At 50.1% G+C, this 19,688-nt stretch overlaps 7 protein-coding genes; 5 read left to right on the top strand and 2 right to left on the bottom strand.

Moving 5' to 3' along the window:
- Window positions 1–369: 369 nt before the first annotated feature.
- On the top strand, window positions 370–2,491 carry FFUJ_03281 (uncharacterized protein; the record flags this gene model as incomplete). XM_023575111.1 has 5 exons in its annotated part: window positions 370–390; window positions 633–657; window positions 886–1,546; window positions 1,610–1,855; window positions 1,906–2,491. The coding sequence occupies 5 exons, from the start codon at window positions 370–372 to the stop codon at window positions 2,489–2,491; spliced, it is 1,539 nt and encodes a 512-aa protein (XP_023428842.1).
- Window positions 2,492–4,323: 1,832 nt separating this feature from the next.
- On the top strand, window positions 4,324–5,364 carry FFUJ_03280 (probable TPI1-triose-phosphate isomerase; the record flags this gene model as incomplete). XM_023575110.1 has 4 exons in its annotated part: window positions 4,324–4,361; window positions 4,506–4,576; window positions 4,679–5,281; window positions 5,333–5,364. The coding sequence occupies 4 exons, from the start codon at window positions 4,324–4,326 to the stop codon at window positions 5,362–5,364; spliced, it is 744 nt and encodes a 247-aa protein (XP_023428348.1).
- A 379-nt stretch (window positions 5,365–5,743) lies between these two features.
- Window positions 5,744–6,260, bottom strand: FFUJ_03279 (probable mitochondrial ribosomal protein, large subunit; the record flags this gene model as incomplete). XM_023575109.1 has 3 exons in its annotated part: window positions 5,744–6,035; window positions 6,089–6,171; window positions 6,222–6,260. 3 exons carry the CDS (start codon window positions 6,258–6,260, stop codon window positions 5,744–5,746), a joined length of 414 nt encoding a protein of 137 aa, XP_023428347.1.
- A 354-nt stretch (window positions 6,261–6,614) lies between these two features.
- Window positions 6,615–8,131, top strand: FFUJ_03278 (related to U1 small nuclear ribonucleoprotein; the record flags this gene model as incomplete). XM_023575108.1 has 4 exons in its annotated part: window positions 6,615–6,876; window positions 6,928–7,055; window positions 7,108–7,213; window positions 7,449–8,131. The coding sequence occupies 4 exons, from the start codon at window positions 6,615–6,617 to the stop codon at window positions 8,129–8,131; spliced, it is 1,179 nt and encodes a 392-aa protein (XP_023428346.1).
- A 685-nt stretch (window positions 8,132–8,816) lies between these two features.
- On the bottom strand, window positions 8,817–9,660 carry FFUJ_03277 (probable MRT4-mRNA turnover 4; the record flags this gene model as incomplete). XM_023575107.1 has 3 exons in its annotated part: window positions 8,817–8,880; window positions 8,942–9,421; window positions 9,470–9,660. 3 exons carry the CDS (start codon window positions 9,658–9,660, stop codon window positions 8,817–8,819), a joined length of 735 nt encoding a protein of 244 aa, XP_023428345.1.
- A 1,710-nt stretch (window positions 9,661–11,370) lies between these two features.
- Window positions 11,371–13,098, top strand: FFUJ_14897 (related to Ras-GTPase-activating protein binding protein 2; the record flags this gene model as incomplete). XM_023575105.1 has 4 exons in its annotated part: window positions 11,371–11,574; window positions 11,627–11,701; window positions 11,754–12,764; window positions 12,817–13,098. The coding sequence occupies 4 exons, from the start codon at window positions 11,371–11,373 to the stop codon at window positions 13,096–13,098; spliced, it is 1,572 nt and encodes a 523-aa protein (XP_023428752.1).
- Window positions 13,099–17,944: 4,846 nt separating this feature from the next.
- On the top strand, window positions 17,945–19,256 carry FFUJ_03276 (uncharacterized protein; the record flags this gene model as incomplete). XM_023575104.1 has 2 exons in its annotated part: window positions 17,945–18,519; window positions 18,569–19,256. The coding sequence occupies 2 exons, from the start codon at window positions 17,945–17,947 to the stop codon at window positions 19,254–19,256; spliced, it is 1,263 nt and encodes a 420-aa protein (XP_023428344.1).
- Window positions 19,257–19,688: the final 432 nt, after the last annotated feature.

Raw genomic sequence — 19,688 nt, 5'->3', positions numbered from 1 at the left:
TATTGCCCGCTTTCAAATTGAATCAGCAGCTCGTCGCCTGGAGGTCAAACCTGGACTTTTCATGGACCACAAGGATTTCTCTTCCGGATATCAGGAGTCGACCCAAGGACAATGGACCCTTTCCTCTGATCTCGTTTTCTGGATATGGACCTTTCATATGCGGATTGTATTTCGACAGGACGTCACACGACCCATAGACTTTCGCCTAGACTCTGCTCCTTCTGTACCGCTTAGCGGTGTTAGACATCAAGGTAGCATCTGGCTTAATGGCCTGCAATCCAATTTGATTGCTTCTTCGTGCAGCCGCACTGGACTTCAATTCATGGACACCAATTATGCTTTCCACTGGACGTTCTCTGCCGGACCACAATGGTTGCCGAGGATCTCATTGTTCTGCTCAATCGACACATTTCAACATCGACAATACATGATGCTATACCAACTTGTTTTTCTGCGAATACTTAGATTGATGGACTGGACTTGACGACAACAGATTCAACATTCCCAACCTGCCAAAGGAACACTGCCGGATTCGATGTGATTTGATTACTGTATTGACGACCTTGCCTGGCTACAACAATGATCCATGGATGACCCACAGGATTTCGACAGAATGCAAGATCTAATCCTAGGCTATGCTTCACACTGTCATACTTGGTCTGTAAACTAATGCCACATGAAAATTGTCTCGAATGCTAACCTAATAACAGATTCAAAGTTGATTCCGAGTTATGACTTCAGTCTTGTTTCTTGCTGTTTTACTTTTGCTTTTTTCTGCTTTTGTATTGCGACGAACGGGACACTGACCCTTCCCCAGCGATTATAGCTACTCTCAGCCAGCATTGGCCCACAACACTGGACTCTTTTCTTTTTCTTCTCAAACAGAACCATCAGCGGACCTGTTGACAGGTTCGTCGTGGGCCACGACAGTAGAAGGACCACAGAACTTTCAAGATTTCTCAGACAATGGATCCGCCCATTCCGGAGAAGCCGAGGAGTTCATTTTCACATCTGGCCATGCTACGCCCCGAGGAACCAGGGTGCCTTCCCAAGGAAACTGGTCCACATCCAGGACTACCGCTTCTGTGGCCCAAGGTGGACAAGCCATGTCCAGGGTGAGCTCAAGCAGGTCTAGCGGCTCTTCGCTGTCACAATCATCACATCTGTCCAACATGGACTTCACAGGTAATGCTTCCGCTCTTCAGACTGGAACCCAGACCGGTGCTACCTTGCATGGGATTGATACTTGCCTCCTGGATCCCACCGATGGTATTACGAACCAGATGTACTGGCCCGGCTACCCCCTTGACGGTGGACTGAACGGTGATGCCACCTTTTCTCTTACCGATGCCAACCCTCTGCATGTCGTTCCCTCTCACATGCAGCTCGGTCCTGATGTTTCCCTGATCGAGAACTCTCCTCCCAGCCCTTGGGACTGCTTTTCTAGCTCCATCTCTCGATCATCTTCTCCCAACACTATTGAGGATTTGTGGTTCCCTAACCAGAGCCCAAACTCATCTCCTGAGATTCAGTGCCAGTCACCGAGGTACGTAGCCCCCAACCGCATAGTGACCCCTGATCCGGTTTCTTACCAAGTCGACTGTTCTAGCCTGGATCGGAACCTCCCTTTGATCTCTGAAGATGCCAATGGAAAGGCCATGCCCACTTTTGACGAGCTTCCTGCTGCCACCTCTGCCTTCACCGGTCCACGACGACAGAACAGCGATGGTGAGTCAGCTCGGGACCATGACCTATACAAGAAGGCCGCTCCATACGAGGATGGACTTTATCACTGCCCATGGGAAGGACAACCAAGCTGCAACCACCGACCCGAGAAGCTAAAGTGCAACTATGAGTAAGAATTAGAAGTCTATTCAATGAGATAATGTATACTGACTGCGCTAGCAAATTTGTGGACTCCCACTTGAAGCCCTACCGCTGCAAGGCTGAGTCGTGCGAGGGCGCCCGCTTCTCGTCGACTGCTTGCCTCCTCCGCCATGAACGTGAGGCCCACGGACTCCATGGTCATGGCGACAAGCCTTTCCTCTGTGTTTATGAGGGCTGTGAGCGCGCCGTTCCTGGAAATGGATTCCCTCGCCAGTGGAACTTGCGTGACCACATGAAGCGTGTTCACAACGACCACGGAAGCTCCAGCGGCTCACCTACAACTGGATCTGCTCAGCCTGCTAAGGGACGTAAGCGCAAGACTGAGACTGCCGAGGCTCAGACTTCCCACAGCCGCAAGGCGACTGTCAAGTCTATGCCTCCTCCCCCGGAGCCCAAGGAGAACATGACCCAACCCCTTATTGACCAGTGGATGGAGCACCGCAAGGCTGTGGAGAGCCTCATGCGAAACCTCATCAAGCCTGAGGATACCCAGAACCTCCAGCACATCGGAACTCTCCAGAACCGTCTGGGTTCCATGATGAAGCTTACCAACGACCTCAATGCCATCAACAACCCAGGAAACACGCTGGTTGGCACTGGCTGAATGATTCGTAAGTAGTTGTCTGGACATATAGACCTGGATCAAACTAACCATATGTCAGACATGCGAGTCTTGTCTGCTACCGAAAAACACTGAAATTGATTTGTGCAAGTGCACAGGCAGAGAAAAGAAGTCCGTCTAATATAGAGACAAATTCTGAATCTCGAAGACGTCCCAAGGAACGGGCAATGATGCCACAGATCTACGACAGAAGGACATGTCCAGCCGAGTAGACTCTTTCCTAGGAACGGATGCACTGCATTACAACCGGAATCCCTCAATCCAAGGACAAGGACCACAGATGTCAATCAAAGGATTGCGCTATTACTGCGCCAGGATGATAACGGAGTCCCTGTTATGGGAGAAACACCAAGGACTTCAGAGTCGAGCTGAGAAGAAAAATGGGGGATGTCGCGAGGATGACAACAGACACATTGATCACTCTGATATGAGTTTGATACAGACTTCACAGTGAGCAAGTACAACAACAACAACAACAACAGATGGCCCTTGACAACAGGAAAGGGTAGCAGATTTAGACACTTTGTTTGGGAGGAATTTTGATATTGATAGCATTGCTGCAGATAGGATTTGAGTTCAATCGATTTTTTTTTTCTTAGAAGAGTCTGGTAACATGCGGGTGTAACTGTGCAAATGTTTTTGAGAATGGCCTGACATAGTTACGGCGTATGGGTCGACAGTATTCATAGCCCGACTAAGTGACGTTGTTAGATGGAACAGGACCTTTTTCTTATCCATGTACATGGTTTCAAGGTCCTAGATTCATTGCAGATACATCGTAGATGCGGTATCCAAGGGCGAGAAACAAGTCAAGATCAGCGGTGAAACCTGTAGTTTTTCGGGAGAATCAGGGCCATGGTCTCCGGGACCAGATCGTGGGGATAGTGAATGCAGCTCCTCTGTTTCGGGGTTGTTTCCCCCTCCACTTCCTCCGTCGTTGAGGCTTACCTCACTCACTCCGCATCACCGGAACTGTAGAGATTATGATTTATAGAGGTCAAGGTCGATAGATGACACGACAACTGCGTTGAGTAGCTCCGAGATGTCGGCTCGGTCACGGTCTCGGTGGTTTCAGTACATAGCATCCAACCCATCTCGTACATTAGTTGTCAAGGTTGTCAGTTAGTGGAGGCCAATGATGGCTGTTAGGGTCCTTGAGCCTCCACTATGACGCTACTGCGTTCGATCAGCCAAGGAGAAAAAAAAAGAAAAACGACACGGCAGAGAAACGTCTGGAAGTCTTTTGGTTTGGACTGTATATATGTCACATCAAATTGCGTTACTGGGTAGTGATTGACGGACAAGTGGATGAAGGAGAGAAGCGGAGGGGCAGCGTATAAGGAACGGTAACAAGCTCCGAGCTCTGCCGCAAGGAAGAGAGAGGGTCAATGTGTTCTTGTAAGTGCTATCTGGGTGTTGAGCTACCTATTACCTATAGAGGGAATATGAATGAACTGGCTGCTCTGACCAGAAATACACATACTATGGTGTCATTGTACTCGATTATCCCCCTGACAATCTACTGAATCCAAAACTGAATCCATTGATCCATATCCTGGTTATCTGTCGATAATTCATGACCTGACTTGATCTGGCCTGAGCGGCCCAACTTAAAGTACAACCTACCTACCTTACCCACCATGAGACGGGGACGTAGGTAGCTGAGCTACTAATATCCATTACTGAGGGACTATTTACATAAGGTAGCTTTCCCCTACTCAAAACACCACTTCTCATTCTACTTCATCTGCCTCAATTTTTCCTCGCCCAAGTCCATCTTCTCTAAAACATCATTTCACACTAATACTCTCATCATGGCTCGCAAATTCTTCGTCGGCGGCAACTTCAAGATGTAAGTTTCTACCCAGCCATAGCAATCTGCTTCGCTCTGCTCTTCAGGTCGATCGATTTTCTTGCTGCCCCTCCCCCTCCATGAAGCAAAAAGGCCGCAGATATTTCTTGGAGTCGCTCAGAAGCTTACCTTGATTCTCTATAGGAACGGCTCCAAGTCGTCTATCAAGGAGATTGTCGATAACCTCAACAACGCTGATCTCGACAAGAACGCTGGTACGTCGTTCTTCTGTTCCCCTGCCCCGCGCATCACCTCAGTTGCTCAACAGAACCCCTTCACTCCTTTTGCCGGGGCGACATCAACTAACATGCTCGCAGAGGTTGTTGTCTCTCCTCCTGCCATCTACCTCCCTCTCGTCCGTGAGACCCTCCGCAAGGACATCGAGGTCGCCGCCCAGAACGTCTTCAACAAGCCCAACGGTGCCTTCACCGGCGAGATCTCCGTCTCCCAGCTCAAGGATAGCGACATCAACTGGGTCATCCTCGGTCACTCTGAGCGTCGTGAGATCCTCGGCGAGTCTGACGAGACCATCTCCGCCAAGACCAAGTACGCCACTGAGAACGGCCTCAAGGTCATCTGGTGCTGCGGCGAGACCCTCGAAACCCGTGAGGCTGGCAAGACCATCGACTTCGTCTCTAAGCAGCTCGAGTCCCTCAAGTCCCAGATCTCCGACTGGTCCAACATTGTCATTGCCTACGAGCCCATCTGGGCTATCGGCACCGGCAAGGTTGCTACCACTGAGCAGGCTCAGGAGGTCCACAAGGCTATCCGCGACCTCCTCCGTGGTATCAGCGACAAGGTTGCTGACGAGACCCGAATCCTCTACGGCGGTAGTGTCAACGAGAAGAACTGCGGCGAGCTCTCCAAGCAGCCCGATATTGACGGTTTCCTTGTTGGCGGTGCTTCTCTCAAGCCTGCTTGTGAGTCCTCCTCATATGCTTTCAATGGCACGTGCTAACTGATACTTCTAGTCGTCGACATCATCAACGCTACCAAGCAGTAAATGCATGACTTCAAAAGTAAAAAGTCTTGTTTTCCCGAGGTCTTTGATACCTTCACATAGGAACAGATAGATAGATGATGAATGAAACAAAAATGATTATACCCATGAATAATCGGCTATGATTCTATTATAAGAGAAAGACTTTCCTCAGGTGATTCTGGAACTTTGAACTATCGCAAGAAACGGGGGGAAATCTTGCTAGAGCATAGACGTTCAGCCAGCGGTGAAGATGAGTAGCAGTTGTCATTCATGCCCCTCACATCATAGAGATCTTGCTCTAAATCGTACAAATTTCCTCGCAACCCAAAGCCACAAGCAGGCCCAATATTGTTTACAAAACACATAAATGTACAGAAAACCCAATTTTAGAAGCCAGCTCTTAAACAACCATTCCCTTGCCGTGGTATGGGGACCAGACGCCACGCACACTTGGTTGAGCGCTGTTGACGGCTTTGTTGTAACGTTTCAGCTTCTCTCCGCTAGCATCACGCAATAACTCGGCCTTCTGAAGGATTTCGTATGGTGATAGGTTTCGTACGCAGATAGGCTTAGTTCGACCATTGATATAGTGACCGACAACGACGGGGTGCTTTCCGGGTCGAGGGGAGATGGAGAATTCGACTTGAGGGTTGGCGGCGGCGAACTTGGGGAGAAGAGACTTGATGAAGCCACTATTATCAGGTAAGACAATGCTGAGAAGATTGGGAGTGTTTGTTTTACATACTTCATACCCTTGGAGCTACCGGCCCAGTCACAGTAGTAGAAGTCTAACTTCTTGCACTGGAGGATAAATGCGCCGAGGCCATTCTGCAGAGGTCAGCACTTATGCCTCCAAGACATCGTCACATTGAACATACCTGGCCCTTTGCTATTTGTCTTATCGCCTTAACAGTCATTTTTGTGTGGCCGTATCAAGTACCAGAATGATCCGATAACAGCCAGAAAGAATTGACGTGCCGAGAGGCTATCACCAGAAAATCAGCTCTCAGCGGAGTGTGTCCCATTTCGGCTTAGTGTGTGTCGGCAGAATATCGGCTGGTAGAACGCCTCAGCCGCTGCAAGGCATCCCTCGAGTCCAAAGCAGGCTCAAGGATTAATTTCCCCCACGAACGAACGCGCGACAACTTCAATTAAATTCCGCCCATTCTCGGCTCTTCTGTCTGTCCTTTATCGCTGACGCTCGCCTATTCATTCTCGGTTAATAACTTCATCTGTCGCTGCTTTCACCTCGTTGGACTTGAGATAGTGCCATGACCGACAAGCTCCCCCCCAACCTGCTCGCGCTCTTCGCGGCGCGACCACCTCTGCGATTCCTCGAGCCGCCCGATCATGCGCCTCAGCACCGCACGACAGCCCCCATCACCGGTGTCGCACAGTTTCTCCCGGAACTCCAGAAGTACAAGGAAACTGATGTTTACAACCCCACTGAGAGTTGGTTGCAAGCCCGCGATCGCAAGAAGCGAGAGAAAAAGGAGAAGCTGGAGACGCTCCTCAGAGAAGCGCCCGATCATCGTCAGGAGACCATAAATTCCACTACAAAACAAGTGCTAACGTGGCTAACAGATAAGCCAAACGAGGACCCCAACGTTCGTGGCGATGCGTTCAAGACTTTGATGGTCGCGCGTCTCAGTTACGATGCTGATGAGAGGGATCTGGAGAAAGAATTTGGTCGCTACGGCCCCATCGAGCGTGTATGCAATAGTCATTAAAACATCGTATAGCCAGAGACTGACACCACCACAGATTCGTATCGTTGTCGATACTCACGCTCACGAGAAGCCAAACAAGAAGAAGAAGCCCCATCGAGGCTATGCTTTTGTCGTATTCGAACGAGAGAAAGATATGCGAGGTAAATATGAACCCCTCCCCTTCTGACTAGCCATTTGTATTCTTCCCTGGATGTATCTTTTGAGTTGTGGCCCTCAAGCTTGCCCTTCTCACGGATTATATGCGAGACACTAAAGGGCCCTCAAGCTTGCCCGTCTCTGCTTCTTCCTTTTCTTTTGTCAAATCCGTCAGCACACAAGGTACTATTTAGGGTAAGATTGACTGACACCTGCGCCATTCGGCGCAATCATGAGCAGCGGCTTTAGATGCCTGTGATGGTATGCGCATCAAAGATCGACGTATCAAGGTAGACGTCGAACGCGGCAGAACTGTCAAGGGCTGGAAACCTCGCCGACTTGGTGGTGGCCTCGGAGGGCGAGGCTACACTAGAGCTATGGCTGCTCGTCCCATGGGTCCCGGTGGCTTTAGCGGCGGTGGCGGTTTCCGTGGTGGCTTCAAGGGTTTCGACGGAGGACGCGGCCGTGGTGGTTTTAGAGGAGGATTCGGCGGTCGTGGAGGAGGATTCCGAAGCGGCGACCGAGGAGGTGACAGGGGCGGTGATCGAGGCGGCTACGGCGCACCTAGTGATGCCCCGTCCGGCCCTGGATTCGACCGCAGAAACGGCGGCGGCGGCTATGGTGACCGGGACCGTGGCGACCGAAGGGGTGGAGACCGAGGCCCCGGTGGGTATGATTCTCGTAGCGGTGGTCGCTCATTTGACGACAGACACGGCGGCGGCCATCGTGACGGTGGCCGATACGGCGGAGAACGCGAGAACCGACGCACCGGAAGTAACATGGAACCCATCGGAGGCCGACGAGAAGGTGGGTATCGCGAACAACGGGACCGAGACTACGACAGACCCCGTGATGACGATGGTGGCCGAAAGCGTGGCTATGACGGCGGCTATGAGGATCCTCGAAAGCTTCGTCGTTATTAACGGAGTAACTCTCCATGACCTTGTGTGGTGGGTTGCCGATCTTCTTTCAGTCATTAATTCAGACCCCTTTTCCACCAAAGGAAGGGTAAGCACACCATTATCGCCAAACATCGGATCCTGAGGATTCCCGATTATACTATACACCTCTGTCGGATAACGCTCGTCGGATTTCACTTTTCTGCTGTCATTATTTAACCAGCCGACATGACAGTCAACTCGGTTTGAGGCATCATCCACCGGTACATCCATGTGAACTCGGGTTTACACAACGTGTCAGGTAACCTTTCTATGTATTCTATTTGCTTTTCTGGGAGTCGGGTTAAAATCTGGAGGGTTGTTCGATGGTGAATTGGCCATTTTATGCTGCATAAAGGGTAAGACTCGGTGACCTACTCCGTACTGACCCTCGAGATGTTGCCTAGGCTGGCTAAGAAGGCCGACTCTGATGTATCACTTAGGAGTTTTCATGTTCAATAACATTTAAGAAAAGAAGCGAATCTTGTGAATGTTGTGAAGTACGTATTGTCATTTGGGCGGGCCTATTGGTAAAACATGATGCCCTTCCATATCCCATGGCCCTCAACGCCGAGATCCCATAAAAATTTCATGCTGGTATCAGTCATTCAAACAGAAGATGTTAAACCCAACGTCTAGCACCATTTTGTATGCCGTATTCTAGGCTCATCTAATTCTCATCCATAGCGTTGGGGTTAACCTCTGTCACCTCAGAGCTAGCGGCGTTCCAGTACCTAGATCATGTTAGTTTTTTGTTCTTGTGCTGAGTGATACTTCAGAGGAGCTTCAACTTACGCTAACACCTTGACCTTGAATTCGCTCAAGCATACGTCGAAAAGCTTCAGCAATCTTGTCTGTCGTGAATCCAAAACATCACCCTCCTTGCAAACAACATACTCCTCGCCCTGACCAGCCTCATCACCGAGAACGACACGGCCCTTGACCATACGGGTAGGGACACCAAGACGTCGCAGCTCTGGCTCGATGGTGTGTTCGAGAGGAACATCGTGCTCAGCGGGAACCTCACCGGCGGTAGCATAGACGACACCGGTAGGAATAGAAAAATCGCGGGTGGCCACAGCGCCGGCGCGGGCAAAGTCGACAGGAGCGAGGTTCTCAAAGTAAGAGAGGATTTCATCGACAGGGCGGTTGGTCAAGATCAGGCCGACAGTACCGGTCAAATAACGGCTAAGGTCCTCAATTCCAGGGGCGATTGCCTCCTCGGGTGTCTGGCCAAGAGCCTTTGCCATGAGCTTTGTCTTTCCGAAGAAGAGACTAGGGAGAATTAGTTGCGATCAAGATGCTTACACAGAGAGGCATTACCGGCAATCGGACAGCTCACGTCGGACGTCCTTGAGGTGGTTGTTTCGCATGTTATCGACGCTGAAGACAAAGCAGTTCTGGTACTCGGGGACAGTATCGCGGATGTTCTGGAAAAGCTTGTCCTTGTTCTCGCGCGTCTTCTTAGAGACCTGTGTGAGGTGAACAACCTTTGCGCGCTTCGACTTGGGCATTTTGGCGGTATGATTTGTTGATAAAAGGGTTCAAAGGTGATTCTAAAAGGGGCGAGATCGAAGGAGGATTGAAAATCGAAAGTTTTGGTCGGTGGTTATGGTTTGAATGGGACTTGAGATCTCAATGCCTGCTACAGAAGGCGGCCGGCTGTCCACTGGATTTTTTGCTTTCTGCGATAAAAATTTCGAATGGGCGAGCTATCTTATCAGTTGACCCCGCAATTTTGCTCACCGAGGCAGGGGTCCAATCGCTCACCCAAGGTGTACTAATCCGGTAATTTCGGGCAAGATCAATACAATAGCATTAAAGTAAATCAAATCCAAGTAATGGATTCAGCTACTTTGTTTGCCAGTTTCTTGTTTTTAACTAACTCGAAAACAGAAATTATCAAGGACCAAGATTGATTACCTTAGCCAATCCAAGATACTGGATGGGCTATGTTGAAGGGATTGTATCAACGTGATAAGATGTAGCAAAAAGCAGGCAACAGACACTCTTGCCGGTCAATGTTGTTATAGCCATCTTCTGTCAGGCACTACCTTATAAGATTGCAGTAAAGTCTCACCTGGGGTCAGCTGTTTAACTGTAACTGAATACAGATGTAATACTGCAGCTGGGCTAAGAAAATGAAGTATGGAAGTAAGGTGATACTGATCTCGAATCTTTCTATATTCAATTGACATCCGTTGGTTAATATCCAGAAGTAGGTAGTGAATATTCAGAATGAGGCTATCGCCAAAAAGCAAAGTGAGGTGAATTGCCATGGAGCCGTTTAATGTCAGATACCACACCAATTATCTTCGAGTCTGCAATGCTGCAATGACAGGGTTGTATGCTAGAACGCTACATAATGGTGACATAAAGATCCCTGAAAAAACTAGCGATATAGTTGAGATATCCCGAAAAGTTTAGGTGAGTTTGATCTAACTCGGTACTGCAAGCGCTTCAGATACTTTAGTATTGAGCTAACATAAGAATTTGTTCTTTTGTATGGTCGCAAACCATAAAGGTAGCTGATGCTTGCCGTCGACTTTCGTCGAGACTTGGCGTCTTTCGGGAAAACTATTACACACTTCCCGTTCCGAAGACAGAATCGTGAAAAAGAGGGAAAGAGAACAAGACAGATGACGCACAGACCACCTTCTAGTTGGAGCAGCCGGGAGCTCTGAAGTCGTTTTCTTACTGGAGCCACACAAACACATCACACATTGTCCAAACATCTCTTTCATCCCAATTGCAGAGCCCAGTAAACAATTCGACTCCTCCCTCTCCTAACCCTTCTCCATCCCGGTTTCTAGCTAATTAAAGCTCTACCTCTCCCCACTATCTTTTCCATTTCTCACTTTCCAAGTCCCGTAACTCTCGATCTCTTCTCCGATCCCGAAGTTTGACCTCGCCACCCCTCACGTCTTTGCCTTCCAACCACGAACCCTCGACTCCATTTTGTCATCAGGCTTGCCCTATTCTGCTTGCTTGCTTGCTTGGACTCGATTCAACCCAGCTCCAGCCACATCACTTCAATTTCGACCGAACACGATCCTCATCTTGAGCCTGAACCCCTAACATCAGGCTCTGTTTCTTCGACGTTTTCACACCCTCGTTCGACCCGTTTCCGCGACACTGAGAGCTCGCCGGTTGCGCACCCAGCCTAATTTTCGCTCCGAATCACACTCGTCATATCGAACTTCACACCACAACACACAGCCATCATGGCCTCTAACGGTAACTTCACCCAACAGGATCAGTACAAGGAACCTGCCGACCAACAACAAACAGCTCCTACTACCTCTGCTGCCGATGGCTCTGCCACCGCTGCCGCTTCTGCCACCAACAACCCATCCAAGGATGAGGTTGGCTGGTATTTCGTGGAACAATTCTATACCACCCTGAGCAAGTCGCCTGAGAAGCTTCACGTATGTTAACTCCGTTGCCAGTGCGCTTTCTTCATACTAACGACCTTGATAGCTTTTCTATGGCAAGCGCTCGCAATTCGTCTATGGTCGCGAAGCTGAGGTTGCCAAGGTCTCTGTTGGCCGACAGGTAAGTTAAGATGGAAAAGGAACATCTAGATTGGTTGCTAACAGTATAACAGGACATTCAAGAACGCATCAAGAACCTAGACTTCCACGACTGCAAGGTCAGGATAACCAATGTTGACTCCCAGGCTTCCTTTGAGAACATCGTCATCCAAGTGATTGGCGAGACTTGCAACACCAACAAAACACCCAAGAAGTTCGTCCAAACCTTTGTCCTTGCCCAGCAACCCTCCGGCTACTTTGTCCTCAATGATATCCTGCGATATATCGATGACGAGAGCGATGATGAGTCTGCTGCTGCCTCTGAGGAGCCTGTCGAGGAGCCTGCCGCTCCCGCTTCAGAGGAACCTGCTGCCGCTGCCGAGCCCGAGGCTCCTCAGTCTGTCGAGGAAACCAAGGAGGAGGCCCCTGCCCTCGATCCCGAAGTTGTTGATCAGAAACTTGAGGAGGTTTCCACTTCTAAGGACAGTGTGACTCTCAACGGCAACAACTCCGAGGAGTCTGAGGCTAAGGACCTTGAGACCAAGCCTGAGGATCCCGCCGAGACCGCTGACGAGGCTGCTAAGGAGCTTGCCGAGGAAGACGTGAAGGAGCCCGAGAAGCCTAAGGATCCTAGCCCTACACCCGTTTCGAAGCCTGTCGCTCCTCCTCCTGCAGCTCCCGAGAAGCCTGCAGCTCCTCCCAAGCCCATGACATGGGCCAGCCGAGCTGCCGCTGCCCTTCCCAAGCCTGTTGTTCCTCTCCCCAAGACTACTACTCCTCCCGTGAACCAGAGCCGTGCTCCCGCTCCTGCTGCTGCCGCTACTTCTCAGCCCGCTGCTGCTCCTGCTGCCACCTCTGCCGCGCCCGCCACTGACTCCGCTGGTAAGGATGCGGCTGGATGGCAGACTGCAGGCAGTGACTCTAAGCGACAGAACCGACCTCAGTCTGTTTCCGGACCTCCTGCTGATAAGGAAAGCACCACCGTATACGTTAAGTTCGTTACGGATAAGGTCCAGGATGCAGACCTCAGGAACGCTTTGACTGCTTTTGGCGAGCTGAAGAGCCTTGATATCATCCGCCAGAAGGTAGGTTCAGATCCTCTACTATAAGACTGTCGTTAAAGCTAACATGGCATAGAACTGTGCATTCGTTGAATTTAAGACCCCTGAAGCCTCCAAGGCTGCGGTTGCTGCTAACCCTCACACCATTAACGGCGAGACTATCATGGTCGAATCCCGTCGCAACAAGCCCGGTGCCAATAACGCTGGTGGCCGAGGCCCCGTTTCAGGACGTGGCCGTGGTGGTGCTGAAGGCGGACGATCCGGCGGCCAGGGCCCCCGAGGCAACTTCTCTGGTCAAAACCGTGGCCGTGGTGGTGCTCCTCGCGGCCGTGGTGGTGCCCAGTCCCATAATGCTTAAGCAACAGCGACTGGTATATATAAAGTGGCAAGGACCAGACTTTCACACCAGTAGTCTGTCTTGGTTTTGCTATCCATGCCCTGGACCGACCAGGATACCAAATCGAAGTAATCACAACTAATCTACGTGATATGCATAACCATTCAAACATCAACATGAGGGGACGACAACAGAAAACAAGCTCAGCAGATGGTCAGGGGGAGCGGTAAGGGAGCGGAGTTTGGTATTCCCTTTTGGAGGAAGGATGGAGTTGGGAATTTGGAGTCATATTTGTTCGTTTTTCAGTTTCGGTGGTTTGCGCGCTGCATCTGCATCTGATCCTCTCAGCCGGCGATTGGGTTACGGATTTCAGCGAAAACAGGGGAAAGGTCCTAGGCTGGGAGCTTTGATTTGGCATCATTACTTTCTAATGACCGTGTACATTCTTACAAAAGCGAACGGACGGGCGATAGAGGTGTCGGTACCCGGATGGGCAAGAGGACAACGACGGGTATACATACTCACGAAGCAGTGACAGTTGACGATGATGGACGAGAGTCCAGGCCTATGATGAATGAGTAGGCCTGGAGGGACCATGTTCTGTACTTTTTACTGTGCAAGTAGTAATGATCAGTAACTTTCTGGTTTCCAATGTTTGAGTCGAGCTACCAGATCAGATCAGATCAGATCAGCAAGTGAGTGCAATATTTTCATATGAGGTCAACGTTTTCATGTCATGCCATGTGAGGCAGGTAACGTAGCATGCTGAAGATCCAGGACAGGAGGGGCATGACGGTCATGATATCCAGTATCGGTCTAGAAGGTCCTGTAGAAGCAATGTTGCTGTTGCTCGTCTTGTATATGCGATGATATCCGAAGTTAAGCTTGCAGAGCCTCGTGGATCAAACAGGTCGAACGGTTCGTCGCATGAGAAATTGTTGTTGATGATGGACGTTGGTCAAGGTTCTTTTGTAACAGGGGAAAGCATTGACAAAAGGCCAAGCCAGTTACTGGGGGACTTTTGAACGAGAGAGGATACCCACGCGTAATAGTTACTATGCAAAGAGGCAAGGAGAACTTGGTTTTGAATCTATCGACGGTCAAAGTTGCACGTGTTCGTGTAATAGACACCGCGATTTGATTCTATCCATTCGGTTCGTCGGAGACTATCCCGAATAGCCAGGGCGTGTCCTATTATTGTACACAAGGTCAGGTAGGGGAGCTTATTCCGGACACGCCGCACAATGACATGGGGAAACAAAAGGTTCCCCGGGTATTTTTGCGACCTTCTAAAAGCAGACCTCAGGGAGAAAAAAGAACAGCCAACATTATGTGAGGGAGAATTTCTGGCGATGGGACGATGCAAGCAAGGTCCTTGCCGAGAGATCCGGGGAGTATCGTTATTATTATCCTGGGCGATCAGTTCAGTTAGTTTGCTATGGAAATATCTGAGACAGCGGCTTGAGCTGATCACATTTTCGTTGGGATTGTTATAGGAGTAAAGGTTGCAGCCAAGACGGGAGAGGATCATCCATGGAGTGCTTGTTCTGTAAGCCTGTAGGCTTGGTTTACGATACATGAATCACGTACGTGTATGTATGTAAGTCAAAGATAATTAATTTGTGGATGGAATGTGAGAGCCTCGACTTAAAACTCCGTCGATGGTACTTTTTAGGATCATGTTCCCTGCAAAATGAGACAAGGAAAGGATCGACATAGAGCCTGAACTCTCCAGACTTGCTTACAGGTCTCTCGGAGGAATAATTACCGTGCGATTTGCGCGATCGTCAAGAAGCAATTCGACTGCCGGTGTCACGGACGGAATTAGCAGCAATCCAATGCCCAAGCCCAAGCCCAAGCCCAAGCAAATCAAACAATCTCACTGCATGATGAATTGGTTGATTATCTTGATGATCAAACGTCACGTCACACCAAGAAAAAGGGCTTGCGTGTTCTCTCCCCCGCAACAAAACAGGCTCCTAGGCAATGCATGCAACATAGGTCGTGATAGTACTAGTTATCAATCGGCCCTGCTCCAGGTTCTTGTGCTTAATAGTGCACCCATTGGGAACCCAATGGACAGTCAGACGGGAAGTTTCTGACGGAGATGGTCCGGAAATGTTGTGCAACCCGCGCGGGCCGCTCTAAGAATTCTATTGACAATGTCTATTGGGTCCTGCGTAGAAGAAGAAGAGGGGGGGTTCGGTGTGGTCCGTGTATTCATTAGATTCGTTGTCTTGTGCGAGTGAGTTGACTCTTGATGTTCCTTCTTCGCATTCATCGAGTCCGAGGATGAGTCGATCAGTTCATCCATGATTCGCCCAGTCAGCTCGCATGAAACATGAAAAATGATTTACCTGTAACAAGGAATGAAAATGTCACGATGGCTGACTATGAATAATAGAATAACAGGAAATACTCATATAGAATATTAGTGTGGGGCTATTTATGATTCGAAAAAGAGACGCCGAGTAGAAGGGCCTGACCCCAGACATAGAGAGGGGCCACTATCAAAGGTGCCAATGCTAGTATCAAAAGTTCCTTTGACGAGCGCAACGCTTCCAGAGCGATGAGGTAAGCTGCCCTGCCGTGGAGAAAAGGATACGTGGGCCTCAGGGAGCAAGAAAACGCCGGACCTTAAGGTAGGGTGTCACAATAAACTTAGCAGAGAGTCCCCTAAGCTTAGGTTAGATTTACCTAAGCATTTTTATCTCTTAGGGCCAAGGTCCTACGTTTTCTTTCCTCCCTAGGTAGGTACTCCGGAAACTTCCCAGGAGTCTGGTTCGCTTTTGACGGGCGAATCAGCAAGCAGATTGAATCATTATTCATCGAAACGGTAAAGGGCACTTTTGTAACGGAACAAGGTGCCGTTTTCTATGTTGGTTGGCTCATGCTGTTGCGCCTGCAATGCGGCGTCTCGGATTGATGAAATGAGAACCGAAAATATATTCGCTGTGGAAAGGACTTTTGTGCGAGTTGACGTCCTATCAGGTAACAGGATGAATGAGTTGCAGGACAGGTCTCGTGTTTAAAGGCTTTACATATTAAGTGACGACCTGAGGCTCCGGATCTTGAAGTCGAGACCCGGCCGAGATATCGATTGTGGCTTATGTACGTTGAATAGATTAGTCCGTATCAAGGCTTGAACTCTATCGGGCGCCTCCCTCGATTTACAGGTATGGCTTTTTGGATGTTGGAACGGCAATTGCCCTTATACCAAAACTGTGAGGACTTGTATAGGATGATCGCCCAAAGAGGGTTGGGTGATTCTCATATCGACAAAACATATAATTCAAGGTTAAAATGCATACTCGTAGCAGAGCTTCCATTGGCAGTGGAGAGAAACTCTCTCAGGCAAGTTCTGTGCCGGTTATCCGTCACCCTTTTGTGACCTCCCCGACCGGGACTAGCGAGGCAAGGTGGGGCCGCGTGCTGCAACTTCCTCGTGCGGTTCTGTCTGTGAGTGTGGGCTTGTGAGACCCTAGTTCGCGGGACCTTTTGGCGGGAAGGTGGTCCTTTTGAACCTGCAACATCCGGCTGCCACTGACAGTCCACCACCGAGAGACAGTGCCAGGCAGGCGCAGGCACAGAACAGGTCGAGCAAGCCATGCCATGTGTCGTGCTTTCCCGGGACCGGGGGGCTTTTAACGATCAGGGTGCTCTTTCCCCGACATCTACTAGGCTCAGTTACCTTACCTAGGTAAGTACCTACAGTACAATCTCACTGCCCAGCTCCTGCGGAGTCAAATCGAGTCGACAACCAGGCCTTGGAAGGAAGAGGAGAACCCTGGACTTGGCACCACCAACGACTTCTTGCACTCTTCATCCTCGCGACATCTTCGAGGTCAACAATAGCACCTTCAGGTCAAGATACAGAGCCCTACACCAAATCTGAAAAAGATATCCACTAGCACAGGCGAGATCGGCAGTCAGCGCGGAAATTCGGCGCATTTAGTACAGTAAACTCTGCTGCACTTTGATGCGCTCTTCAAAAGTGCGGATCGCATCACATCCGCGCATCCCACAACCCGGCCGAGACAAAAGACCAATCAAGACTCTGTCGCATCAGATCCAAATGTGATTGTCCTGACTTGCTCGATTTAGGCGAAATCGCTTTTCTCGAAGAAAAAAAATACGGTAGCGTCCACTGCAACAGCGCGCCGGCAGCCTCATCTCGCCACTCTGAGCCTGTGCCAGCGTTTTGGTCCACGCTCCCAATACCATTCCCACACCCTCACGTTTCTACGACTTCCGGCTGCCACTCCACTCTCTCATCTGAATCCTCCTCAAAGCTCGGTTCAACGTGGGCCCTTTTGAAACGGCTGACGTCGCTTTGTTCTGGTCTGGCTGCTCCGGTTTGGTCACCGTTTCCCTGACCTTACCATCGATCCTAGTCACCCCGAGCAAAAGAGCCGCCGCATTTCCATTCCTCTTCCATACCCCATCGAAGCTGGACGGAGGCACGCCTGGTTTGGGCCCTACCGGCATCCCGTTGAACCCCGTCTTCCAGCTCGACTCACACCCCCTTCGACCCACGATTCTCTCCTCAAACTTACGAACCCCTGCGTGCGACCTTCTTCCACGACAGATGCTTCTCTTCGTGGATCCATGCTGACTGTTCTGATCCTCTCACCTACGACTTCCGTTGGCTCGCTCCAGTTTCTTCTACCAAACCTCTCCACACAACCTCAGAGCGGGTCGGAATGATCAACCTCCTCAGTTTACCGTCCTCTATGGAGACTCCTATGGCCAATGCTCGTTGAGGTTCACGCCCCCAGACGACAGAGTCACCCTGTGAGCCTTTTCCGTTCCGTATCGGCCGGTCGTGGGGCCCTCTCCGACTTCATATAAGTCCCATCTCCCTCCAATGGACCTACGCAGGGCCACGGCCGAGGACGATGTATCATCCACGACCGCTCCTACGTCGCCGCCCCTCAGGCGGCGTGTATCGATGGAGGAGGACCTCTACTACCAGCGTGTCATGACAAGTCCGCGCCGACCCTCCCAGCCGCCTCCGTACCAGCCAGAGCGAGATCCGCCGCCGATAACGTCGAATGTCTCCCATGCTGGGGATCGTTTGGAGAAGGGGAAGGAGCTCACGACTGGCGGGGGCGGCGAAACTCAGCTTCATCCAGATACAGGAAAAGAAAGCCTTCCCGACTATAAGAACTCAATATTACTGGAGGGTGTATTTGACAAGAAACACGAAATCGAAAACTTGATAAAGAGGGCCGAGGATCGCCAATGGTATCCCGTTCACGTCTGTTTGAATGGAACAGCGCTTAGCATATATGGTACCAAGAAAGCATGGAGTTGGGGTAGAACACGCAGTGACGGGCCATCGGTCGACCCAGATAACCCTCCATGGGTGAAGAGGGGCAAGCTTGAGAAGACATACAGCCTCTTGTATGCGGATGTCGGTATTGCCGCTGACTATACGAAGTAAGCTACCAAAAGCCAAGGCGTAGGATTTGTTATTGACAAGATACAGGAGGCGATATACCATCCGTATTCGAGCCGAGACAGACCAATTTCTCCTATGCTGTATCGAGCTGAGTACATTCAACAAATGGCTCGAAGGTCTGTTTGCAGCTATCGATATTGCTCTGCCTCTGGAAGACCGAGATTTCCCGCGTGATATGTCTATTCCCCGAATACAACGAATTCGTTGGTTCCATGGCCAAACGCCAACTGCTACAGCTATTGACTTGTCAGAACTGGGCATTGAAGGGGGATCTGAAGAAGTCTCTGCGACAACAAATGAGGCTCGTCCATCAGCGCCACCTTTACGATTAGCTCCGGAATCTCAAACCAGGCTAGAACCTGAAATTGAGGTTGAAGGCGATGAAGAAGAAGTGGTTGAACCCCCTCCGCGAATAGACCTTGCCCGTCGTCTCAGCACAACGTCATACAACAACATGGGCATTGACCCTGTCGATGGAAAATGGATACCAGAACATCAGTGGTCGAGTGCTCATGACTTGCTGTATGCCAAGCTCTGTTACAGCAACTTACTCTTTAGAAGTCCCCGCAAAACACCATACATCATCAGCAAGGGCAAGAAGTTCTATGTTGATTGGACGACAGGCCGAATGGTCAGGGTCCTCCCGCCTGCCTACGGTGAGATCGACTACTTTGGGGCTTGGCAAACGGTTCATACCGAAAACAGACTTATCTGAGTTCTTGGCCAAACAGACACACCCTCCTACCACCACCATATCATCTATCTCATATATCTCATCATTACCACATACACATACTCACTGGAGTCGACATCTATTCTCTTACGACAGACACCACCGCGACCAGTCATATCCTCTTCAAGATGACACACACTTGACCCTATCATGGGTTGGTTCATTCTACGACACATACAACTAGATCAACTCATATTATGTCACATACGGAGCTAGACATTCTTCTCCTCATCTCTTACTTTCTTCGCAGTACATATTTTCTCTGCATATCTGGCGCATGGAAGGCTGCGGGTGCATCAGCCGATGATGACAGGGGCTTACGATCATGGAACGGAGTTTGCATCTCATTTATTGTTTACTTAGATCCTCGTGCTTTCTACATTTGAGGACGCTACACGGCATGAGTTGTGGTGA

The sequence above is a fragment of the Fusarium fujikuroi genome, chromosome FFUJ_chr03, assembly GCF_900079805.1.
Source record: "Fusarium fujikuroi IMI 58289 draft genome, chromosome FFUJ_chr03".
Taxonomy (NCBI): Eukaryota; Fungi; Ascomycota; class Sordariomycetes; order Hypocreales; family Nectriaceae; genus Fusarium; species Fusarium fujikuroi.
This window is presented reverse-complemented; position numbering and strand designations above follow the sequence as displayed.